This window comes from Mesitornis unicolor, unplaced genomic scaffold, assembly GCF_000695765.1.
Source record: "Mesitornis unicolor isolate BGI_N332 unplaced genomic scaffold, ASM69576v1 scaffold31619, whole genome shotgun sequence".
NCBI classification, from domain to species: domain Eukaryota; kingdom Metazoa; phylum Chordata; class Aves; order Mesitornithiformes; family Mesitornithidae; genus Mesitornis; species Mesitornis unicolor.
Window position 1 is genome coordinate 11073 of NW_010207137.1, and position 23556 is coordinate 34628.

The window sequence follows — 23556 nt, forward strand, 5'->3', positions numbered from 1 at the left end:
CCTTTCTTCCTGCATGTAGTGCAACTCTTCACTTTGAAAGAGAAGAGTTTAGGGCAGTTTCTTCACCTCCATCAATTAAAATTGTGTTTATAACCATGGTGTAAATGTCTAATTTGATTCTTAATTTCACTTTCTCACTTCCTTGTTTGTTTTCCTGAAACAATTCTAATTAGCATGTTACTCACATGGAAATTAAGTAGCTCAATTGAGGTGACAGAAGGTATTCTTGATTATTATAATTTGTACTGGTTTTAATAAGCCTCTGACTACTTATGAGAAGAGTGTTTGGGAAATGCAATACAGCTATGTTATTTCAGTGTATCTTTCACAAATTTGAGAGAGAGTTATTTGTGTTCTTTGCTTTAGGCCGTTTTTGCTGTGTTCATAGGTTACATTTTGTTTGCTATCAGATGTCTGTAGTTGTCTGCCACTTCAAATGCAGGCTTCCTTATGGATGGTGATATTACTTATTTCTCAGAAAAGCAAATCTGAAAAAGAGGAAAGATGGAACTGTGTCAGTTTTGTAGAAGTTTGTAAATCCTCATTCAAGGGCAGTTACTTTGTGGAATAAAATAAAATTGTCTTCTGTATTCATGTTGCCTAAAATACAGATTGTGTTGTGCTTGTAGATTATTAACTATGACAAAGAAAAGAATGTTGTAATGCTAACAGGGAATTGGTTACTTGTCTGTCCTGCTTTAGTGGGTCAGAACTTTAGAGTCAGTTTTCTCTTGAGGAAATCTGCAGTTTTGTAAGGACTGCGGCACACTGTTTTATGGGAACAAAGGGATAAAACTTTGTTGTAGGTTTCAGCTTATCCTGGTGTACAGGTTGCCATAAGTGCCCAAGATCTGTGACAGTCTTGAGTTGACTAGGTGCAGAAGTTAGGAGGAGCAAGAGCCAATTAATAATTATTCCATACCATAAACACCACATTCACTATGAATTGGGGAGTTTGCTGGGGACCGCACTTCTCTTCTTCCTCCTCCTGTTCCTTCCTCCCTATTCCATGGCTGACATCTCGAGAGGACCTTGTTTATCATCCTACCCCTGAGGCCTGCTCGCCCACAGTATTGGCTGAATATAACTCTGTGTGTTTTAGATTATAACAGTTATTACTGCTAGTTGTTATTATTTTATTAAATGTCTTTCTATTCCAACCCATGAATCTCCTTTCCTTTTCCCAACCCCACCCCTCCCTGGGTGTGAAGGAGGCATCAGTGATAGAGCAACTGTATAAACCACAACATCGTCCTCATTTGCTGGGCTGCTTATTCCAAAGTTACTCAGATCCTTCTGGAAGATACCTACTTGTTTATAGAAACAGAGTTTCACTAGGAATGCCAACAAAATATTTATTATGAGTACTTGTTAACTTTGTAATACAGAAATAGCATGAAAGTGTAATGAAAAATACTATTACTGCTAAATAACAAATAGATGTGACAAATGCTGATGACTTCTGTGCTTTTTTCCTTGAAATGACTGTTTAATTTTTTGATTGTCATCATCTTCCTTCCCACCCCACATAAAAGTATCATGTATTTCCTTTGATTTTTAGGCATTCAAAAGGGATGTTCTTGCTGATTCAAGACAACACAGTTCTGTCCAGGACTCTACACAGGGGATAAGGACATGGGACTCCTCTTGCCGGATTCCAGATGGTTCATTACAACTGACATCTTGGTTGACAACTGTGAAAAGGAACTTTGGATTATTTTATTTTTTTTTTTTGGGAGATCACAATCCCCAAACTGTAGGACATATCAGGTACTAAATCAGATACTTAGACTCTTCCATAATGTTATTTGTGAAGGACTTTTAAGCATTCGGATCTTATTTGTTGTTTCTGTTAAGAAATTGAAATTTTGCATCTTTACATCTTGCACTGTTGCTGAGTAATGACAAGAAGTTGTATTTCTTAGGGAAAACTGGGGTGGTTCTGTTATAGCTTTAATCATTAAAATGATTTCTATTTAAAGATATTTAAAAGTATTTAAAGTATTTAAAATTATTATTGTAAATTATAATTACTGGTAATGGTTGTTATTATCCTCATTACCAAAGTCGTCTCTTTCTTTCTTTTTTTATTGCTTTTAAGAGACTGCTTAATTTTATTAAGACTCGTTTCACTACATTTAGTAGGTAAGATAGTTCCTGCATTCAGAACTTATCCAGTTGTTACCTGGCAAGTAGGAAGCTTAAGTTTTAATGAAACTTATGAATATTTGCCTACTTGGTACATGATGATTAATCTATTTACTTTCAGCCCTTTAAAAATAACTCTGTAGGTAATTTTCTTTTCCTTTCAAATGAGAAAAGCATCCCTTGTTTCTGCTGGAAGCTGATTTGATTTGGAGTATCTGAATGCTTGGATGTTTATTTTAAAATACGGAAGGGAAAATCTGCAAGTGTTATCTTACAGTGTAGCTCTTAGTTCTCATTTGTATAGATGTCTGTTATTATAAGCCTCTTGCTAAAATTGGTTAAAAAGAAAATAGTCACTTTCTCCCTCTGATACAAGACAGTGAAAAATATCATGACAGGAGGGGGAATCCTTTTTATAGCAAAATAATATTTGTTTGGGGTAGCTGTTTAGGTATGTAATTTTTTTTTAATTAATTGAAAATTACTCAGTGATCTGCTCTTTCTTTGTCCTAAAGGTTCCATATTTCTTGTAGAATTTTAAAATAACCTTTTCTAATGAGGATGTCTGATATTCTTACTATAAAAGATGAAACTGATACAATGAAGGGTTCAGAAGCTGAATTTAAAGATACAGACCCAGTTGAAAACCTTATAAAATCAGGAAGTCAGGAGCAGATTCAAGTGGAAAAGGATGAAAATAGTCCTGATAGCAAAAACAATATGCCGGTAAGAAGATTTTTGCTTTATTTTTCCCTAGTATATCGTGTTAAATAAGTCTGTGTCTTGTTCTTCTCCCTTTCTCATGATCCTCTTACATGTTTCTTTGGTACAGGTCAGGAAAACGTGACCAGTGTTAGGATGATTATTGCTTCCTCTCTCCTCCTTTGCCCCAGTTCTGTGTTTATATTTGTGTAAATATGAGTGTCAGTAATTTTTAATTGTTTGAAGTAGAGGAGCAGTTCTCATGGAAACCAGACAATTTTTCCGTATTTGTTTTTTTGAGTGCATGTCTGAAGCCAAGTCTTTTCATTGCAGCAGAACAAGGGAGAAACTCAGCACTCAAGCTGTCCTTTGCTGTTGCTGAGTCCCGAGTTTCAGACTGAGGTCTGTTAAGAATGCACAATGTAATGATATTTGAGATTTGATCAAAACACTCAAATGTTGAGTGTTCTTTGTACGAACAAAGCACTACAGCACAGCTCAGCATGTGTGCCCTCAGTGCAGCCCTCAATCCAAGGCTCTTGAGCTACGTGCAGCTTACAGGTGGCTCAGGTGTAACTTTTACAGCAGAGCTGTACAGCATAAAGCTAAAGTAATCCGATGTAGGTAATCCAAATCTCCGGGTGTCAGAGGAATCAAGTCAGCAGGGCTCCTGAGGCCAGTAGGTCTGGGCGCTGCCTTACCCACCAGCAGAAGGTCCAGCCTTTCTCCCTACATCAGTGGCAGGGTGAGCTATCACCCCATCTTGGCTGCTAGGCAGTGCTCCCTGTACCTTCCCTTTTCCTCTGTTCTTCACTACCTGGCAATTTTGGTACATGACTTATTAGGTAGGAAAGCTTAGGCAGTCCTCCTGCATACACTGAAGAGCTGATGCATATAAATGTATGACCTTTGCAAGGTGGGAGATGTACCTATAAAGAAATTGTGGCATCTGATTTCAAGTGAGAAAGAGAGGGGAAATAGTATGAAAATATTTTGTGTTAAAGGAAAACACACCAATAAGGATGGGTTGAGAATGTTTGGCAGCAGATTTAACAGCTCTGAGGTTCAGTTGTGCAGTTAGTGTTTATTTTCGGGAGTCCTGAAAGATACAGGTCTCTCTCATGGGACAAACTATTGGCTGAAGCTGCTCACTTGGTCATTGAAGACTAGGTGTCTTAGGTGAGGAGTTAGGGAAAGCAACTGAAATTTTCTGGCACAACCTAGAAAACAGGGCAAATTTCTAGACAAAAAATAACTTTCTATAGGAATTTTTAGTCTGTGGGTTTAGCAATAAACAGTTTTCTGATAAAAACCCTGATTTGGGATGTGGAGTATGGCAGTATTCTCTTCTGGGTTGCAAAAACGGGACAGTAGCTTATTAGATTCTGCTTATTGAGAATTGAGTAAAAGGTTCTTTTGGGAGTAGTTTGTACAAGAAGAACAATTCAGATTTCCACTGAGTGAAGTAAGCTCTGCTATGTTAAATTGCTTCCAAATGAATCTTGTAGACCACATAACGGTGCAGTTTTACACTTTAATATCTGCTGGCTTTATTAGGGCTGGCATCAGCCTAAATAGCTAATATTATGGAAAAAACAAATCCTGAAAATGAAATACTTCTCTAACCTATGAGAAATAACTGCTTCTGGAAAGCTAGTAGATATTATATCTGAGCTGGTATTTTCTTTAATCAATGGAATATCCCAGCAGTGAGTAATTTCGGGTTTGTTTATTTTCATATGGTTCAGTAACTTGAAAAAATCTCATTCAAATTTTCTTATTCAACAAACCTCATTCAACACATTTTAGTGTGGAAACTTCTGTGAGCCTGAAGTGGCAAATCTGCCTTCCTGGAAATAAGTGTTGCTGTAGTCTGGCCTAGTCTAGAGAAATGAATCTGTCGGTGCTGTCAGTGGCTGTGGGGTTTGACGAGGGGGTTGGCTGCTTGGTTTTGTTCTTGTACAGGAGTAATAGCTGATGGCTGAAATAATCATCTAACATGCATGAGGAACCGAACCACTGTGTAATGAAGGGTGTTTGGTGGAGACAGCTTTACTGTCATCTTCATTTAGTGTTGATGTGGTTGTTGTGTTCAGCAGTCTCCATCGGAATCAGAACGTTGCTGTTACATGAGTAGTGTAATTGAAAAGCAAGTTTGTAGGCTGAGAATGTTGATTTCTAGAGTGGTAAGAAGTCAGTTACACAGTGGAGCCTTGCTGCTTTAAGCCTTTTGCGACAGCTGAGATCAGGAAACGGTGGTGTTGCTTGAACTGAGATAGCTATTAGTACAAATATATGTGTCATATGCATGAGATTTTTTTCATTGAAAGTGTGTCTAATGCTAACATACAGAACAAAAATGTTGTCCTGTCCATAGTAAACAACTTCTCTGAATGGTAGAGGAGTCAGCAAGGTTTTAGCTAATGGTTGATTAAATAGTTCGACTAGTGAAATGTCACTGGATGCACTACGTTTCGTTACTTTCAGGTTAAATGTAGTGGTGGGAAAAGGAGCAAAGGATTTACTGAGAATTGTTAGAGATGATTCTCAGAAGCTTATATATATTATATGTAAATATTAGAATTTGTTGTGTTCTCTTGTTTACTGAGTGAGTACATCAGAGGATGGGCTGGGGGAGGGAGTTGTATGGAGTTTGGTTTTGGCTTTCCTAGCTAATAGCTAATTGCTTAATAGGTTTCACACCTATTGGCAAACTACAGTAATATTCCTGAGTACAGTTACCACTTGATTTTTGGGTTGCTATTTAACTCCTTTACAGCCAAGTAGCAAACAGGCTGTGAGGTTTCCTCTGTCTAAACCTATCATGAATTCAGTTATGTTTCTGGATCTTCACAGTTCCAGAAACTGGTGATTATATTTTGAAATATAACCGTGGCTCTATATTCCAGATTATTTTGAGATCATGTGCATTAGTAACCTATTTACTGTTGTGTATGCTCTTGGAGGTACAATGTGAATGGGAAAAATATCTTACTAGAGTATATGGCTCGCCCTCTCAATTTGTTTAAGCAGTGTGAGAGCAGTATAATTGATATAGAGATAATTAGGGAAGGTTTTTGAACTGTCAAATTTTGAAGTGACCATCAAGTAACATTTAGATGGGACTGGAAATAAAATGCACTCATATGAAAAGTACTTTCCCAGAAGTCAGCACGATGGTAGTTTTTGTGATCAAAAAGGTTTTGGTTCAACTATAGGCACTATAAGGACTGTTGTTACAAAGCTAACATGTCAGGAAATTAAATAAACAGCCTGAACTTACCTTACAGGATAGTGCCTTTTATTCACTATTAGGAAGGCCTTTTTTTCTTTTTTCTTTTGTAAGCCAGAAAATATTTAAATGTCCATAATAATTCACATTGGCTTATGTATAATCCAGAAAAGGAGGTTTGTTCTGATTCGACACTCCACGCAGTATGGAGGTTGGGAGGAAGAAGAATGTTAGTCTTAAATACTGCCATCTCTGCACTGAAAAATCACCATTAATAAGTAGCTATAAGATCCTTGATGGGATGATGATTGCCAAGGCAGTAAAAGACAGAGCAAACAAGCTGAATACCAGTACATATCTGGAAAAGCACTTGCAAGCTGTGGAGATTAAAAGGAAAATACCACCAACAGAAAAAGCCTCGTGGAAGGATGGAGGCTGGTGCATGAATGCAGAAGTTGTTTGCATCCACTCTGTGATAGGGGCAAGGCAAATGTTGTATAAGTGAGTATAATTCTTTTTTGGGATTTATGCTGAATAAGCAGATATCCTTGTCCTTCGGAGGAATTGGGTTATTTTTTTTACTTAGTAACTAGGCATCTCTCTTTCTACAAGGTTTTTCCCTCCATACTAGGACAAACCTCTGTTTTCTCTCTCTGTTCCACTGCTTGAGTTCTCTGAAGCCTTTCTTTGCCTCCTCCCCAGCTGTTTTGGTCTTGTCAGGATTTACCTCTCTCTGTCTCCAGAATACGACGTAATACTTCATAATAGATGAATGATTGGGCAGATTCTGTTTGGTTACTTCTGAACTGTTGAAAATGCCTCTGTGTCCAATGGTGAAACTATTTTTCCATCAGTCATCTGCTACTGTGTCATGGAAAATTGCTGTCACTGCTCGCTAATAGAGGACAGCAAGTAACCATAGACCACACTGTTCTTTCCTTCAGTATTACAAAGCTATCTGTGCTTGTTAGGATTGCAGCGCTTAACTGGATTTAAAATTAAGACCTAATTTAGAAGAAATTTAAGACCTAATTTAGAAGAAAGGTGAAAAACTGAATGTCCTTAGAACACTCTTGGTTCGGGTATGTCAAGTCATGCCTGTCCTCTGAAATGCCCAAATGGTACTTCAGAAATAGATACAGTACCTTCTCGCTAAACCTTTCACACCTCTAGGTTTGCCATCTTGTGCCTAACCTGTTTTTATCCAACTTGTTCAAACAGCGTAGTGATGATAGAGGAAGGTGTGTAACAGGTCCAGATCTTTACTTCATATTTAATATTTAATGTGATCTGTGGAGGTGATTAGGAAAAAATAAAATGGGCAGATACTCCTACTGAAAGCCCGGATATATATGCTTGTGTGTGCTTGGTAAACTCTTTATTCCCTTTTTATTTTGTAGTTGGAAATGAAGCATAGTAGTTGGTCTTAAGTTGCTGGGTTTTTTGTAAGCTTTATTTTTTATTTTTATTAAGATGAAAACCTAATCATTATTTTCACTATGCAATTGTTTGGAGTACCGGCCCATAATGACTTAAAAATAAATTTATGCTTCATTTACTTGCTTTCATTAACACAGTTTTTTCTCAAGTCAGTAGAAGTCTGAGAGCTGCAAATACAAGGAAGCTGCTTAATGTGCACTCACTAAGGATTATGTATTCTAAAGTAGGTATAAATTATTTTTTACAAATGGGGAACATAAAGATGCTCTGTAGGAGCAAAACTTAGTAAATGCAGAGCAATTAGTACAGATCTAAAATTTACAGACCTGGGAAGACCTGTGCCTTTGCAGCTACAACAGGCTTTGACTACCCTATTGTTGTGGAACTCCAATGGAAATGTAGTTATCCTCAGCCAGCATGGTTTTGCCCAGAAGGGAACTGTGCCCCACCATCTTCAAGATTCATGAGTGCAGTTACTGTTGATACCCCAGGACTTTGGGTTTTGTCTCTCCAGGTGCAGACCTTACTTCATCGGCCTTTTCTCGTGTTTGCTGTCCCTGCAGTCCATCCATGCCAGATTTATTGCAGTGCTTCTTACCTGTCAAGTGTGTGGTGCTTATTCTTCTCAGTTACAGCTGGATGTGGGGGCTTGTAGTTCAGGTTTTAGCATCCTTAAAATCATGCAGGAAAGCAAAGAATCCATGCCTATCAAAGGATAGTTTTACGAGGTAGTTTCTTGATAACAAGTCTCAATATGATGGGTGGGATGATACTTATCTCATGTGTGTCTTTGAGGTTTGAGTCATCTCAGTCAAGGGAGAATCTCCCTCCTACAGTGCCCACCCAGTTCTCCCCAGTGTTACTGGTATGGGTTTGGTCCCTGAAAACTCTGCTCATGCAGTCAAGCACCATGGTATTCAAATAGCTTAGTTTACTGCCCTGAATATCCTATATTGCTTTGATTAACTTTTTCCCCATAGGTTGCAAACACCTATCTTTAAAAGAAAAAAAAGCAGCAACTTAGGTGTAAAGTCTTGGTTAGCAGTGTTAGAAATACTGTTTGGCTAGTTTAAAATGTCTTGCGTCCCATGTAACAAAGTTGATTTTTTTTTTTTCCCTCTTCCACACCCGTCCTCCCTCTAAAATGGTGGATGTGGGGTTTTTGCTTCCGTATACTCTTTCCAGTTATATACTGACTTCAAAGCTTCCAAAGTTTTACGAAAGGAAAACAATTGCCAAGTGTACATTCTTTTGCCTGTTGTTTTGGTGGTGAACTGAGGAGTCCACTGGCAGTGCTGATTTGATTATAACTTTGCATTGCTTGGTTTGAGCCCAAGTAAGATAATTGATGCTGGAGTACTTGGTAAAACTGGGAAATCGCCTGGTTCTTGAAAGTTGTATAGCTTGGTATAACAGGAATTTTGCCAAGGATATGCAGAGTGCCAGCTTTCAGTAAGCAATGTATGCTTTCAGCATAGCTCGTTGAAAGAAAAAAATTTGTAGGCAGCAGCAAAACTCAAAGTCTGTGTTGTTCCAGGTATGAGAGCATTTGAACTGTCTTTGCTGCTCAAAATCTCGGCAAGCTTCCTTTAAAAACAATGGTGATGAGTTCAGTTAGTTTTCAGTGCTGCTATTTAAAATGCTGTTATATAGAGAAGTGAGCTTAAATGAGCTTCTGCTGCTTTTCAGCTAAGCTGGCACAACATTGAAAAAGACATTTGGGACTTGAGAAAATGAGATAAATAGCAGTGGTTCTGTCTTTGTGGTAGAACCCTTTACTGTAGCTTAGGCGTACTTGTTAGCAAGATGTGTGTCCTGCTAAGAAATTAAGGTACTGGACAGACATCTGCTTCTGGGAGCCTAGGCCAAGGAGGGGTGTCTTCATGTCCTTTTCAAACAGAATTTTTTAGTTTCCTTCTGAAAGGATACCCCTTTCATAAAGGAGGAAATATTCTCTGTTAAACTGCATTTGAAATTATATTACCGATGTTGAGCTAGTTTTAACTGTGCAGGAAGAAATTGTTAAAACACTTCTGTTGATTCAAATGTACCTTTCAATCATGCACATTGCGGTAAAATTCTAGTAATGCTTTTTTTTTAAAAAAAACCAAAACAATAGTAGAAGGGATCTGGGAAGAGAAAGACGAAGTTAGTGCATAGTAACTTACTAAAGCGACTCTGGAAGGAGAAAGTATATTCATGCATAGTAAGTCACTAAATTAAAGAAAAATATTGACAAGTAGTCCATTTTAAAGTCCACTTACAGAGGCCCTAAGATGAAAGGAAAAATACCTCCTTTTTTTCACCTGCTTATGATAGGTCGTCATCTGCTTCCCTAGTAGAGGCAGTGCTTTTTCTTTTTTTTTCCTTATCATTTTTCCAGCTAGGTTTCAAGAATAGGAAGATGATTTATAAAAACCGTGTCATGTTGCCAAGGAAATTAGGACACGAGAATTTAAAATGTAGGAGCTGGCTGAGAGAGTTAAACTGCTTGGATCTTACTGAATAAGAATAATTCTTGCTTCCTAATGAATTCCTGTGATATCTGTTGTTGGTAAATGAAGAAGAGAAATCAAGGACAAGCACAAAGAAATTGGGAGAGGACATAATCCTTCAGCCAAAAGCACCTGCTGTTCCTTTCGCAGATTTGACCATCATGTCAGTAATAACTGTTAAAACCTTTCTCTTATACAGGCTTTTGCCTTAATAAAATTGTATTATTGAGTTTAATATAAACCTTTTCTGTTGTGCCTATCATTCAGCGGCCAGTGCAGTCTTTTGGACAGACAGCAAAAAGGTCGAAGGTACGGTAGACTTGTGTGCTGGCATGCTAAGGAAGCCCTTCATGCTTGATGAAGCTTTGTTACTTTGTGAAAAGTGCCTTTAGTTTTAATTTTTGGCATTGAAGCTTTGTTTTATTCTGTTGGATTTTTGTCTTGCCTAGTTGTCTGCTTTTGTGGTTTGCCTTTATAGTTTTGGTGGCTTTTTATTGTTATGGAGAGAAACACTTTGCCAAAGATTTTATTTACTTTTCATTAGATGTGCGCTATTGTGCTGACAGTGCCTTCAAAAGCTGCAATTGCTTGGGTATTTTCATCCTAAAGGAAATTATTCAATTGAAAATATTCAAAATGCTGGTTTCAGCCATTTTGTTTTGCATAAAATGAATGAAAAAATAACGGCTTATGGTATATTGATATAAGTTTTGTAAGCCATAGTTTTTAATTTTACATACTTTCCTTCAGTCAAACACAAAGTTAAAGTTAGTTCGGAGCCTTGCTGTATGTGAAGAATATCCACCACCTCCCACAGCTGAAATATCACAGGACCTCCAGGTAAAAATCATGTTACTGAAGTTTCTGATACAATTCAAAGTAACTTACTGTTCAAAAGAAAATCTTTTGGGTACTCTTTAAATATGCACACACCATATGGTTTAATTGATTTTTTTAATACAGCTTTAATTGAGCTGGGAATATCAGATGAGGAATTTGCTGCTTTATTTTTGTGAAATATAATGGTTGATATCTGGGGAACAGGGAAAGGGGTTTTGTTAGTTGTTTTAACTTTCTAGAGTTGCAGTGCATGTGAGGCAGTCTTAAACTGCTTAAAGTGCAGTTTGCCATCAGTAAGACAGAAAAATGGTGATTAATGTGCAGCATAACTTATAGGCTTTTTATATTTAGAAAATTTAAACAGTTGTAGGATCTGGTGTTTTAACTGAATTTCTGCATATTAATCATAGTTGCTGGTACTTCTGTTAACACATGCCTGAGATATGTCTGAAGACTAATCTATTAAGATGGTATAACACACTTAAAGAAGTTCCTAAATGCTGGACAAAATATGTAAAAATAGGTAATTTAAAACAAAATTTAGCTTTCTGGACTTTACCTTCATACTAGTCTGTATTTTTAAAGCAAAATACTGTTACTGGTTTAAGTTCTATGTATGAATGGGGGGCATCAAAATGCATTTCTTTTTTCACTCCTAACAAAGCTGAAATGGTCCTTAGTGGCTTACTCAAAGCATGTTGACTTATTTTGCTCTTACTTGAAAAGCTTCTAAACCATCTTATTATGAAAAGTCTCTTTTCTTAACAAGCAGAAGGAACCAGTAGAACAGCAGGGTGTGAGGGGGTTTTGCTGGTGGGGGTGGTAATTCAGTTTTGGGGAGGGTTGGGGACTCTTACAGGTATTTGTCAAGCTAATAAAATTGTGTAAGATTGAACCACGAAGTAGGTTGTTTGTTGTTTTTTTCCTTGGGAAAACTGAGACAATAGTATTGTTCATAGTCCTTCACTAATATTTGAAGAGTTGACTGCAGATATTTTGAAACTGGGCCTGCTAATTTGATGAAAATCTAAGTCTTAGACTGTTATAGGCTGCAGAGCAGGAAATTAAAAGACAGCAGAAGAGCTAATGCTATTTACAGTGTTTTACAACCCTGTTGTAATGTTTTGCATAAGATTAACAAAATTGTCTGAGAGAGGTCTAGTTCAGGCTTAGTTGTTTAGTCTGAAGCAGTAGGGTTTAACTTTTCCAGTCACTGTATCTAATTACAGGAAGAGAGAATCCTAATTTGATGCACTGGTCATCCACAGTATGTTCCAAACATAAGAGACGTTAGGATTTTAACAACCTCCAGCACTATGTAGCACCATGTATTTAATGGTTTGAAGTCAGACATTCATAGTAAGCATTCTCTGCAGATTACATTTGTCACCGTGTCCTCTGGGAATCTGTCCTTAGCTGCGTACTACAAGGTGGTTCTTGAAAGGAGTTACTGTAGTAGTAGAAGAGATGTAAAGGTCAGTTGTACAGAATGAATTTATTTGTGTGATAATCTAAGTTTGTACAAAAGGAATTCCATCAACCAAATTGTATATTAAGAAACAAAAATTAGATCTAGCTGTGAGTTTTCTGTAGAAACAGTAATCTAGAAAAAATGGAATCCCAATAACTATGTAAACGATTTAGAGAACAAATTGAATGCTTGCCTGTAGAGTAGAGAAATGCATGCTGAAGAGAAGAGTTAGAAGACTGAATTTGTTAGGAGTTCCCATGCTGGAGTGCACATCCTACGGGGCACAGCTCTTCCATGGCAATCTGTAACAACTCCTACAGGCGATTCCTTCACTCATTTTGCTTGCTTTCCCAAAGAATCTTGGGGAACGGCATGGAAGATTTCTGCAGGCACCCATCGGCTGCTGGCTGCCTCAAGCCCCCCACACTTTGACGCATGATGCATATGCTTTAATGGTGCTGGGGACATGAGGAGGTCCGCTGGGTAGGTGACGTGAGAGACTGTCCTGCACAGCCCTGTCTGGCAGCACGAGGACAACCTCTGCGATTGCTTCCTCTTGCTGGAAACATCTCTCCTGCATTATATCAGTGATTGCAGCTGAAAAATGACCTCCAGTTCTGTGTTTGAACTTAAAATGGCTTTTAAGAGCTAGGAAGACTAAAGTTCAGGATAATGTTGCTGATAATACTTGAAGAATCCCAATGTTTAATAATTAGAAAGTGTTGGCCTTGATATGATGAAAAATATACTTACTTGGCTAGAAACTGGTGTGAGTTTTTGGGATAACTCTTCAGTCTGGCCTGTGGCTGTTTATCAGTCACCCCTTCCTCGCTAGCGTGAGCGACAGCCCTTCGCAAGGTAAAACCCCATGGCACAGGCAGGTGTGGAAGTCACTTTGCAAGTCACTGCTGCTGCTGAAGTCTGTAACGAAAGAGGTTTGACAGACCAGACATTGTCTCGAGCAGATGGATTTATTTTCTGATACACTTGCTTGTATTTTCTTGAGCAATTGCAACATGATAGAAGATTCTGTTCCTTACTGAAAAACCTAGGTAAGAGCTCACAAATTTTTAAGCCTTAATTGTTAAAAAGCACTGGGAGCACTTTACTAAAAGGTGCTATGAAAGCACAAGCTTATCAATTTATTGCTGGAGAAAGGCCCTGACAGATTTATTTTATCTTATATCTTTGTAAATACACTAACTCTTTATTCTCTTGCCGTCCTTTGTCTAAATACAAGGTGCTGGGGTTGTTCTGACTCTGTATGCTCTAATATGAAGTATGAACACTACCAAAGGATGATCTTTTTAAGGCAGGGCTGTTTTCACATGATTTTACAGTTGTTATTGTGGGTAACAAGTAAATAAACCTTCAAAAGATTGAACTTTTTCATCTCTAGCAAAATAAAACAACCCCAAAGAGGGGGAGTGAGGGGAGAAAACCAGGATACTGACCTGTGTAAATGCAGGTTGTTGTTGGTTTAAGAGGTTGCTGGTAAAAAGCCAAGATTGCAGGACATAGGCCTTTCAGTAATACACTGTAACATTTCCTGACTCTTACCTTTTTCTCAACTGTTTTCAGCTGGAGGAATTATTGGGTCCTGGGGGTTTTGCTTCTTGTTTTAATTTTTCTTGTTTAATTGAGATTTAGTGACAGTTCCTTCCACTACACTGTGGACTTCAGATAGGTGATCCGAGTTACAGTGAGGAGTCCGTTAAATCAGTATTGACAGCAGAGAGCTGCTACACACAGGCTGAGATTAAAATAAGTCTAGGGGAATAGAAGTTAAAAGGTTTTTTTGGCAGCTTTCCAGTCAAGTAGGTCATACTTAATGAGATGCTATAGTTTTTATAGCATGAAATCACAAGAACGTGCCCTTTGGTGCACAGTGCTGTTGTATCACACTTTGAAGTAGAATTGGTGGCTGTTCAGATGGCTCTTCCTTTTTTAGCTCTTGTTGGGGAAAGAAGTATGAAAATGATTACTTGCTGAAATCCTTGGACTAAACTGTTGCTGTATGCTTTTACTTTGGGTGAATTTAGAGTATGCATCAATCAATTTTCTAGTGAAGGCAGATCAGACTGAAAATTCCCTTAATTTACTGATAGTTTTGTAGAGTTCTGTTGTGCAATGGAGAACAGCATATTGGTGAATCCAGCTCAATTAATTTCTTAGTAAGGCATAAACTATGTTTCTTTCGTTTTCAAATAATGGTTATGCAGCTACTAGGTGAACAGTAGGTGTAATGCACTTCGTAGTGACAAATAAATTGCTCATTTGAATTGTATTCAGGTTTATGAGATGAGGAATGCAAAGATTTATTTTGGACTCTTAAGATCTGTAGCCAAGTGAGTTCTCAAGACTAAGAAAGAACTATACAAAGGGCGTCATTATTAGTGGTTGGTAATGGTTTTTATTAGACTTGGCTGTAGATAATCTCATAAAAGCTGAGAAATCTTCACACTTATAATGCTGTTTTGCAGGGTTTGTATTAATTAAGTTTAATTAGAATGTTTAACGTGGTGAAAAAATTGTAATGAAAGAGAGATGATTAAAAAAAATAGCTGATAGTTTTCTGTCTTTTGAAAGAGTTGTTTCTTCAAAAATGCATATTAAAACTAGTTTTTAACCATAACCTCAGTATACGTAACCTTAGTATAGGGTTGCCATTGCCCAGCTCAGAAGGGACCAAGGGAGAGAGCGAGCAGTCTGGTGTGCTAGGGCAGGGAGGAGCATTACTGCAGGTTGTGCAGGGCTGTTTGCATGTGAAACGGTCTTTAGCCGTGGTGAATCCTGACTATATTTAACTCTGGTCAGCTTACACGAGTGAGATCAAGCCTGTGGAATGACACACGAGGAGGAGCTTAGTGCAGGTCCCTGGGTGTGGGTAAGGATTGTTTGAAGGCAGAGTGAGGACTTGCATGTGAAAGGATCATGTGCAGGACAGAGGAGCAATAGGCAAGAATGGATGAGGGGCAGGTTCTTCAGCGTGGGGAGGATCAGGTGTTCTTGGCTGGGGAGGGTGACAGCATCAACTCAGTTGGCATCTGAGGGAGCAAAATTGGCATTTGAGGGAGTTGAAGATAAAAGGTGATGGAGAAGTCTTGCTCTTACAGGACTCCTCTTGGAGTCACTCTGACAAATGGTGTCTCCCTCTCCCTCTACATCTGCTTTTGCTGTCTGAAGTATGTTAGTCCTTCACTAACCGTCTTGTTAAAGAGTAAAGAGGCATGAAAAACAAAGTGCATCTTCCACTATTTAGTGGGCCATTATGTCACTAAAATTTCACAGGCTGACTCTTTTTTGCTGTATTTGGGAAACAGGTATTATGATAGCTCATCTGCTTGTATAAAACCACGGATTTTTGTGATGATTACACACAAATCTACGCTGTCAAATCATACAGGGTTACAAGTTAAGAATCTAAGCCTTGATGACAGTAAGGTTTGCAAAGTTTGCCTTAATATATTGTACTGTAAATACTCCCCTTTTCTGTGGATCTGGGTATGCTGCTCTGTCTTAGATTGAAACATTTGCTTTCTTTGTTTCTCTTGGTATAAACAAAACTGAAACCTGAAACGAGCTTTTATAGTCAAGAACTGTGAAAAATGGGGGGGAAAAGTATTGTGGATGATGCATTACTTAAATTTAGAAGCTATATAATATTTATACATCTAAAACAGGAATATTTTCATGTGTATCAAGATACTTTGGATTTGTTTTGAAATAGCATTCAGGGCCTGGAAGGGTGTGTAAATTCTAAAATGTGTATGGCACTTTCTATGTCTTCTCTAGAATGTTTGTGTAGCTGATAAATAATTGTGTTTTGTGGTCACATAAGGCACATGTGGGATCAGAAAGAATATGAAGGCAATTCTTTTCCTTGTAACTTCTTTATTTTGCAGGCAATATAGTACAGAAGCGTTCTCCTGAAGGTATTATTTGAAATAATTTCCCTGATGACTGGTTTTTACTTTTGACAGGAGAAAATTCAGATCCAGTTGTCACAGTCTTTTGAAAAAGAAGAAAAGCCTGCAAAAGATGAAACGGAAAAGGAAAAATCCAGTGATAAACTGCCCAGAAAAATGTTATCGAGAGGTTTGCTATCTGTCATTATGCTTTTAAATATACTGTGTAGATAAAGAGCATTTAGAGAAAATGCAGTTTGCTTCCTGGGCATTGCATAAACATGAGGGTTTTTTTAGCAAATGAAGCAAATAGATCAGGCATCTTTGAGCTGGAGAAGGAATACAGTGTTTTTGGAGAGTCTCTGTCCCAGAGAATAGAGTGTTTTTGAGGTTTAATTAAACGCCTCCCTCCAGTAAATGCTTTTCCTTTCTCACCTGTCCAGCTGTGCACATCAGCATAAGAGCAGTTGTGCTGCCTCAGTTGTGTCCAAGTGTTCTTTGGAAAACTGGCTTTACTGGTCAGCGGAAGTTACTGCCTTATTCCTAGACTTTGTTGTTACAGGTTTTGTGAAATTTTAGTGAGAATGACAACTATCTCTGTACTTTTTCTGATCTTATGCTTTAAATAAAGGATACAGGATGTTTATCTACAATCTTGGATTGACCACTGTGTAGGAAATATCTTTAAAGGTAGAATTCTTTTTGAGATGGGTAGCATTTGTCCATCTTGTGTCCCTCAATTCCATAAGGCCTTCCTCATGTGGCATTTTTGTCCCAGCTGGCAGCAAGGTATTTGTGAAGTAAAAGGCACTGGAATGGAGAACTTATGGGCATTTATAAATATCAGTCTTTGAAATGATGCCTTAAAAAAAACAAGGTTTTCTTTCAGAGCTGACTTGCTCCACTGTTAAAGTACATGCCTACCTTCTAAAATAAAAAATAAAATGTAAAAAAAACCCCCACAAACAAACAAAAAACACCAAAGCCAACCCCAACCTGCCTCCTTCCCCCAAATACCCACCATATTAGGTAGTGCATGAGGAGTTTAGAACAAAGTTACAAAAGGCTTAAGGTGGAGGTAGCTGTTTTAAATTTACCCAGTATCTCCTGTGGAGGTTAGTTACTTCCCAATTTAGGATATGCCAAAATAGAAAATGATGAAGCATCAGTCTTCTGGTAATTATAACTAAATAATTGCTCGCTTGCAAAGTTAGAAAATTAAAGTAAATTATTATTCCATCTTACAGTTGTTTTACCAGGCATACCTTCCCTGGCCCCCTCCCCTTAGAATCGTAGAATGGGTTGGGTTGGAAAGATCAAGTCCAGCCCCTTTGCTGTCCCAAACTGTAAATGGTCAGACTTGCTTGGTTACACTTATGCTCTCTTGATAATATTTGGGCACAAGTGATAGCATAACGAGCTCTGCAGATAAAGGAGCTCACTGTCATTTGTCTTTAGGGACCTAGACAGTCCCTGTCCTTAGGTGGACTTGGATGCTCTCCAGGAAAACATGTAGGCCTCATTTTGAAGACTGGACACATTGGTCACCCAGTTTCCCCCTATGCCAAGGGACTGCTGTGCTGGCACTGTTGCTTCTGATGAAGAACCTGCACGGGTTCTGTCTCCACGGTGTCCTCCCCTTACCTGGTCAGTAGTGCCCTCACTGCTGAGAGAAACTTATCTGCAGTGACTGCTCTCCATACCGACGACAACACCTGGAACAGCCAGGACGTAGGCATGTGTTAGAGCTGTGCCTAACCTGAGACTAGGTTGACACGTAAGGAGTTTTTGGAAGAAAGCTGGTTCCAAAACTTGTTAAAACACCTCAAGCTTTTACTTCCAAGACCTGGAACTCTGGAAGGTGCTCATGAAAAGGAAGATTTGGTTTCAAATAGTTTCTTTCAGTGACAGATTTTAGAGAACAAATTGTAGCTTTGAATACTTTGTTTCACTGAAACCAGAAGAGAGACGGAAGGTTGTGAGACTTCTTTTTGCTTTCACAATGTAACATTTAGAAGTTCTCACAGTCCAACGGAACAAGAGGTTTTAATAACGCAAAGCTACATGTGTGCCGGTTAAACTGTTGCATTCACATGTCACACATGTTACATTCATGTCACACATGAGTGACAGTATTATTTCAGGCAATGTGCAGTAATTCTGTAGATGAGCTGCTGGTCCACAGGAGCGTATACAACAGTGCAATGCAGTGTAATGAGAAAGCAGGTGACTGAAGGTGATCACAGAATCACAGCATATGAGGAGCTGGAAGGCATCTTGAAAGCTCATCCAGTCCAAACCCCCTGCCAGAGCAGGATCACCCAGACCAGGTCACACAGGAACTGGTTCAAAATATATAGCCATTTGTTAATAGATTGGCAATGTTACTGAAACTTTTGCTTCTGTATTATGCTTGAATTAGGGGAATGGGGGAGGTGGTGTTGGGTTTTCCATTTGATTTGGTTTGAGGCTTTGTGAGGTTTTTCCATGAAAAAAAAAAAGAGTTTTTTTTATTTGTGAGGCTTTTCCATGAAAACTGGAGATGTTTAATTTTGGGAATAACATGCCTAATAGTGATATAGTATTGATCCATATGTTCAGCAGTAATTGTAAAAAATAGTAGTAATGTTTTCTCAAAGTGTAACTTTGCTTTCTTCTTCCCTACTCTTAGATTCCAGCCAAGAATACACGGATTCCACTGGTATAGATCTTCATGATTTTTTAGTAAACACATTAAAAAACAATCCCAGGTAAGCATCAGCAATGTCAACTTTCTGTGTTGTTTTTTTCTTGTCATTGCCCAAGGTATAACACCACCTGTTTTTTGTTTTATTTTGTTTTTCCCTTACATGTCTAAGACTGTATGTCAGTTATGCTGGATGAGATTTTGTTGTATAGGCTACCTGAAGCACCAGTCCACTGTAACTTGTGATTTATATGAACAGAGGTTCAGGGCATTGAAATGGCTTAAAAGCTTTTAATGTTCAATAAACAAGTAGTGAGTTCTGTCTATATGCAGTTCTGTCTCTGAAGGGACTCTCATACTTTGTCTCTAAAACTTGTACTCTTTTTAGCATCTGCGTGTTAGAGACTGAACTGCCTTCTCTTGCTTTAATCTGCCTAGCACTGAATTTATAGTCAAAAGGAACTTTTTTTAAAGCTGTACTGTATAGCCATAGTAGAGCATCTTTGCACGTCAGAAACCAAATCTGATCTAATTCAGTCCATCATTTGTTAGCAACAGAGCTGATGTGGCTTCTGCTGCTTTGAGGTTTGCGGTATGTTGCTGTCTGTCTGGTTTGTTGTGTTCCTCAGGGGGGTTTCACACCAGGTCTGTGGCTGTACATACAGGGTAAGAAATTAACTTGGTGGAATTGTGCTACTGTCACAAAACCTATACCACTACTATTTGATATTCCTTAGTATTATAGTTATGATTTTCAATGCGATAATGTATTGGGATTCCACTTTATTGACAAAAAATGTAAAATGAGCTATAATTAGGGGCCAACACCACCATTTTGTCCCATAGAGGAAAATTAGAAAGCACAGACCTCTGTTAGGCTCTTCTGTTGTTCCTATTTGAAGTAATAAAGCATCTCAATGAAAATAAGAAATTGTAGTTGAAAGCCTGCTGTGGGTTTACAAGTGCATGTGTGTATTGTAGGAGTGCCTCCCGTTAGCACTGTCCTAGGAGAGAGTGTCCCCCTCCTCTCTGTCTCAGTGATCCCATGATGTGCTTCAGAGTCCAAAGGCCAGTTCAGGCCTCTGTGAATCTGTCTACCCATGCTACCAACAAGAAACAACCTGGTCACTGCTTTTCCTTCTTCTTGAGGCTGTCTTCTCAGTGACTGTCTTTTCTGTTGAGCCTACTGGGCAGAGATTACTTGGAGGATCTTTGTATTCTGATTTTCTGAGATGAGAACTGCATGCTTCAATAGGCAGGTTCAATTAAATGTATCTTAGTGAAAAACGAATACTTTGTCTAAAAATACTGCATTTGACACCTCGTGGTTCTATTTACAGTCTGCCGTCATCCCTTGATCAGAAATCTCATCTGTGTATTCTTAAGATGAATACAGCTGCAATTATTGGAGTGTCTCATATGTGAGTTGCTGTGTTGTTTTTATTTTCAGGGACAGAATGATGCTGCTGAAATTAGAACAAGAAATTTTAGATTTCATTGGTAATAATGAGTAAGTACTGTACTCTTATAGGAAAAAAGCATTCAAGAGTGATCCTGTTTGTTCAATAAAGTTACTATTCCTTTCTTTCAGAGTTCCAAGAAAAAAGTTTCCCCCAATGACATCTTACCATAGGATGCTGTTGCACAGGGTAGCTGCTTACTTTGGATTAGAGCACAACGTGGACCAGAGTGGGAAGGCAGTCATAGTAAATAAAACTAGCAATACGAGAATGTAAGTGTGCAAGCCTTGAAACAACTTTTTGGTGCATAGATTTAATGCCTGGCTTATGTTATGCAGTGATGCTGCGTCTGTAGCAGCAGGGGTCTATCTACTCACTGAGAACCATGCAGCGAGGAGAGGCAGTTGCAAGGCCTTTACTGCTCATGTTCCAGTGCTGTGTAATAATGTGATCTGTTTAATGTTTAACTTTTTTGGGAAAAAAGAGGATGGTGTCTGTAAATTAAGAATTGTTGTTGTTTTTCTTGCAGCGATACATTGCTAACTTGTTTCCATGAAATATGAATTTATATCAAGTATTTTCCTGTTTAAAGATTTACACCAGTAAAGTGGACAAAGTGCATTTTTGTTTCTTTCGGAAAGCAGAGCCAGCCCTTAACTTGGAACGAGGCCACTTCTCATTTGGTGAAGGGAGGGGACAAGACTTGCACAACTTTGCCTTTTGCACTGTAAAAATCTACTGGGAAAAGTCAGACATTGAAGTCTTTTGTTGGAATAATGTTGCTTACAGATCTCACATGGCCTTACAAAATAAACGTAACAGGGAAGACAAATCTCATCAGTGGAAGTGTGAAGCAGCTTAACAAGCCATGGTGTGCTGCTTACTGGGAGGGCTGGGGAGTTCCTGGAGAAACCGCTGGGCAAATCCATATCACAGAACTGGCACTGTGGCCACAGCAGCTCCAAAAGCCATGACCTTTTCATTCAAAGGACCCAGGTGTTCTCTCTGTCCTCTGCACTTGCTCTGTCTCCTCATTTTCTCTCAGAAAGGCAAAGGACCAACGTGTTGGTATACTTGTGCCACCTCGTTTCTAGTTTTAACTTAAACCATTTGCCTGACACCATTTTTTAAAGTACTCTGATTTAATCATGAAAATTGGTGTTTGCAGCTTCTGCATCCTAAACTCAGTCTCTGTACATTCTCCATAGCTTTGGGAGAAAAAAAATCTAATTATCCACCCTAATTTTAGAGTCAGTAGGTCTGAAATAATATACCACACTGAAATTTCACTTAAGTAAACAGTTTCCTCCTCAGAAGTTTCTGGAATATATGTAGAGCCTAAATATATGTTAAATAACTTCTGTGGTTTTGGTTTGGCTATACTTTCTCTGTCTAAATTGACTTATGAAGCCATACATTTTAAAGTCTGTTGCCTTTGCATCTATCAGCATCTCTAGACTGAAGCTTCAGTCTAGCACTTCAAGTGTGGAATAAGAGCTATTGAAAGATTATTTCTTTATTTTTATTCCTTTTTTTTCTAGGCCATTTAATTTAAATAGCTTTTGGCCTCTGGAAGCCCCCTATAGGTGTAGTTACTAATTAGCAGGCATTTCATCTAACCTACAGACAGTAAGATTCTTAATGTTTTCAGTATTCTTATTTTAAATCGCTTTGGATATAAAATAAGAATTTAGAAAGAAAACCTTGGAGATCTGCTCCATGTTGAATAAAACCAAACTTACCTTTTCCTCATAGGCAGATTCCCGGCTCCATCGCCGATCAGTGATGTTACAGACATCAACAACCCAGTGCATACTGGGACGTCTCAGTGGAGTGGGAAGTTGGTGATTGCAGGGCAGTAAATTCAGGGACCTTTAAAAGAAAGAGGTAAGACAGTCTAAAGGTTCTCTGAAATGCCTGCTAATTATGTTTGGGCATCCAGTAACTAATAGCTAGGCTTGGCTGTTCTATAGAGAAAGATCTGATTTATACAGATGTCCTGGGTATTGAATAGCGAAACAGCGATAGAGAACAGTATACCTATGTTTTGTCTTTAGGGAAATTTTTCCTGCTTGTCTGAGAATTTCTCTTACAATAGTAGTAGTTTTATTGTCTAGGTACTTGGCACCTATTTTTAATAATCAGAGTTTGCAAAATATCTCATTTGCTTTCACAAAGTAGATAAAATACCGAAACAGTGTACATAATCTGTTGCTTCATCTTCTCACTATGATCTTGTGAAGCTCTTGCCTGCATTAAACTGTCTCTTGCTTATTTCTACTTAATTTTGTTTTAGGAGTTTGCAAGTTTCAGTGCTTTCTCCTCTGTCTTCTTATTTTCTGTTTTCCTTGAAATGAGTTCTGAGGTATTTCAGCTCTAGCAGAAAGCACCTACCTTCATGTCCATGCATGCCCAATATCCATTGCATGGCACCAGTCTGGATTCAGGAGCACTTCCCATTCCCCAAGGGCACATGGTTTGCTTGCCACCTTAATTGGAAGTTGAAGCAAAAGCTTTGACGGAGGAAGAGATTTTAAAAGCAGGTTTGTTGTGCTTTAGAAACAGGACTTGCTAGGGGTTCACCTCATCTCAAGTTTTTGGTATCTCTTCCATTGCCTGGACAACCAAAATCTATTGCTTCAGTTAGAATATTAAGTGCATTTAACATTAGTCTTGAGTATATTTCAGTTTGTTCCACTGTGTGTAGTAAATGTTTACAAAACCATAAATCGTTTCTTTCTAATGACTTTTCATAGACCTGATCAAAAGTTTTGTGAGCATATAAAGGATGAGAAGAGTGATGATTTCCAGAAGCGGTATATCCTTAAAAGAGATAACTCTAGTTTAGACAAAGATGATAACCAGGTAAATACATATGAATTATTTTCCTCGACTAGCTGTATTTGACTCTGTATTTATACTATTTTCCTGTAGAAGTTGACACTGTATCACTTAATTTAGATGAGAATACGATTAAAAGATGACAGAAGAAGTAAATCCATAGAAGAACGTGAAGAAGAATATCAGAGAGCTAGAGAGAGAATATTTGCACAAGATGTATGTATCAAAGAAAATCTTACGGTGTTTTGTATGAATACTTCACACACAGGGATGCACTTGTGTTTTTTTCTTAAAAGATACTTCTTTCCAGGACACTTTCCTTACTGAAGGAGG

At 38.2% G+C, this 23556-nt stretch overlaps 1 protein-coding gene across 1 annotated transcript in view; it reads left to right on the top strand.

The window, feature by feature from the left end:
• The first annotated feature begins 1583 nt into the window (after window positions 1–1583).
• R3HDM1 (R3H domain containing 1) overlaps window positions 1584–23556 on the top strand; it is a 51861-nt gene continuing 29888 nt past the window's right edge. The window contains 10 exon segments of the mRNA XM_010192028.1: window positions 1584–1770; window positions 2664–2874; window positions 10285–10326; window positions 10768–10857; window positions 16312–16426; window positions 18908–18986; window positions 20373–20432; window positions 20514–20654; window positions 23139–23247; window positions 23344–23439. Coding sequence (XP_010190330.1) covers window positions 2704–2874; window positions 10285–10326; window positions 10768–10857; window positions 16312–16426; window positions 18908–18986; window positions 20373–20432; window positions 20514–20654; window positions 23139–23247; window positions 23344–23439 — 903 coding nt within the window. The 5' untranslated portion in view covers window positions 1584–1770; window positions 2664–2703.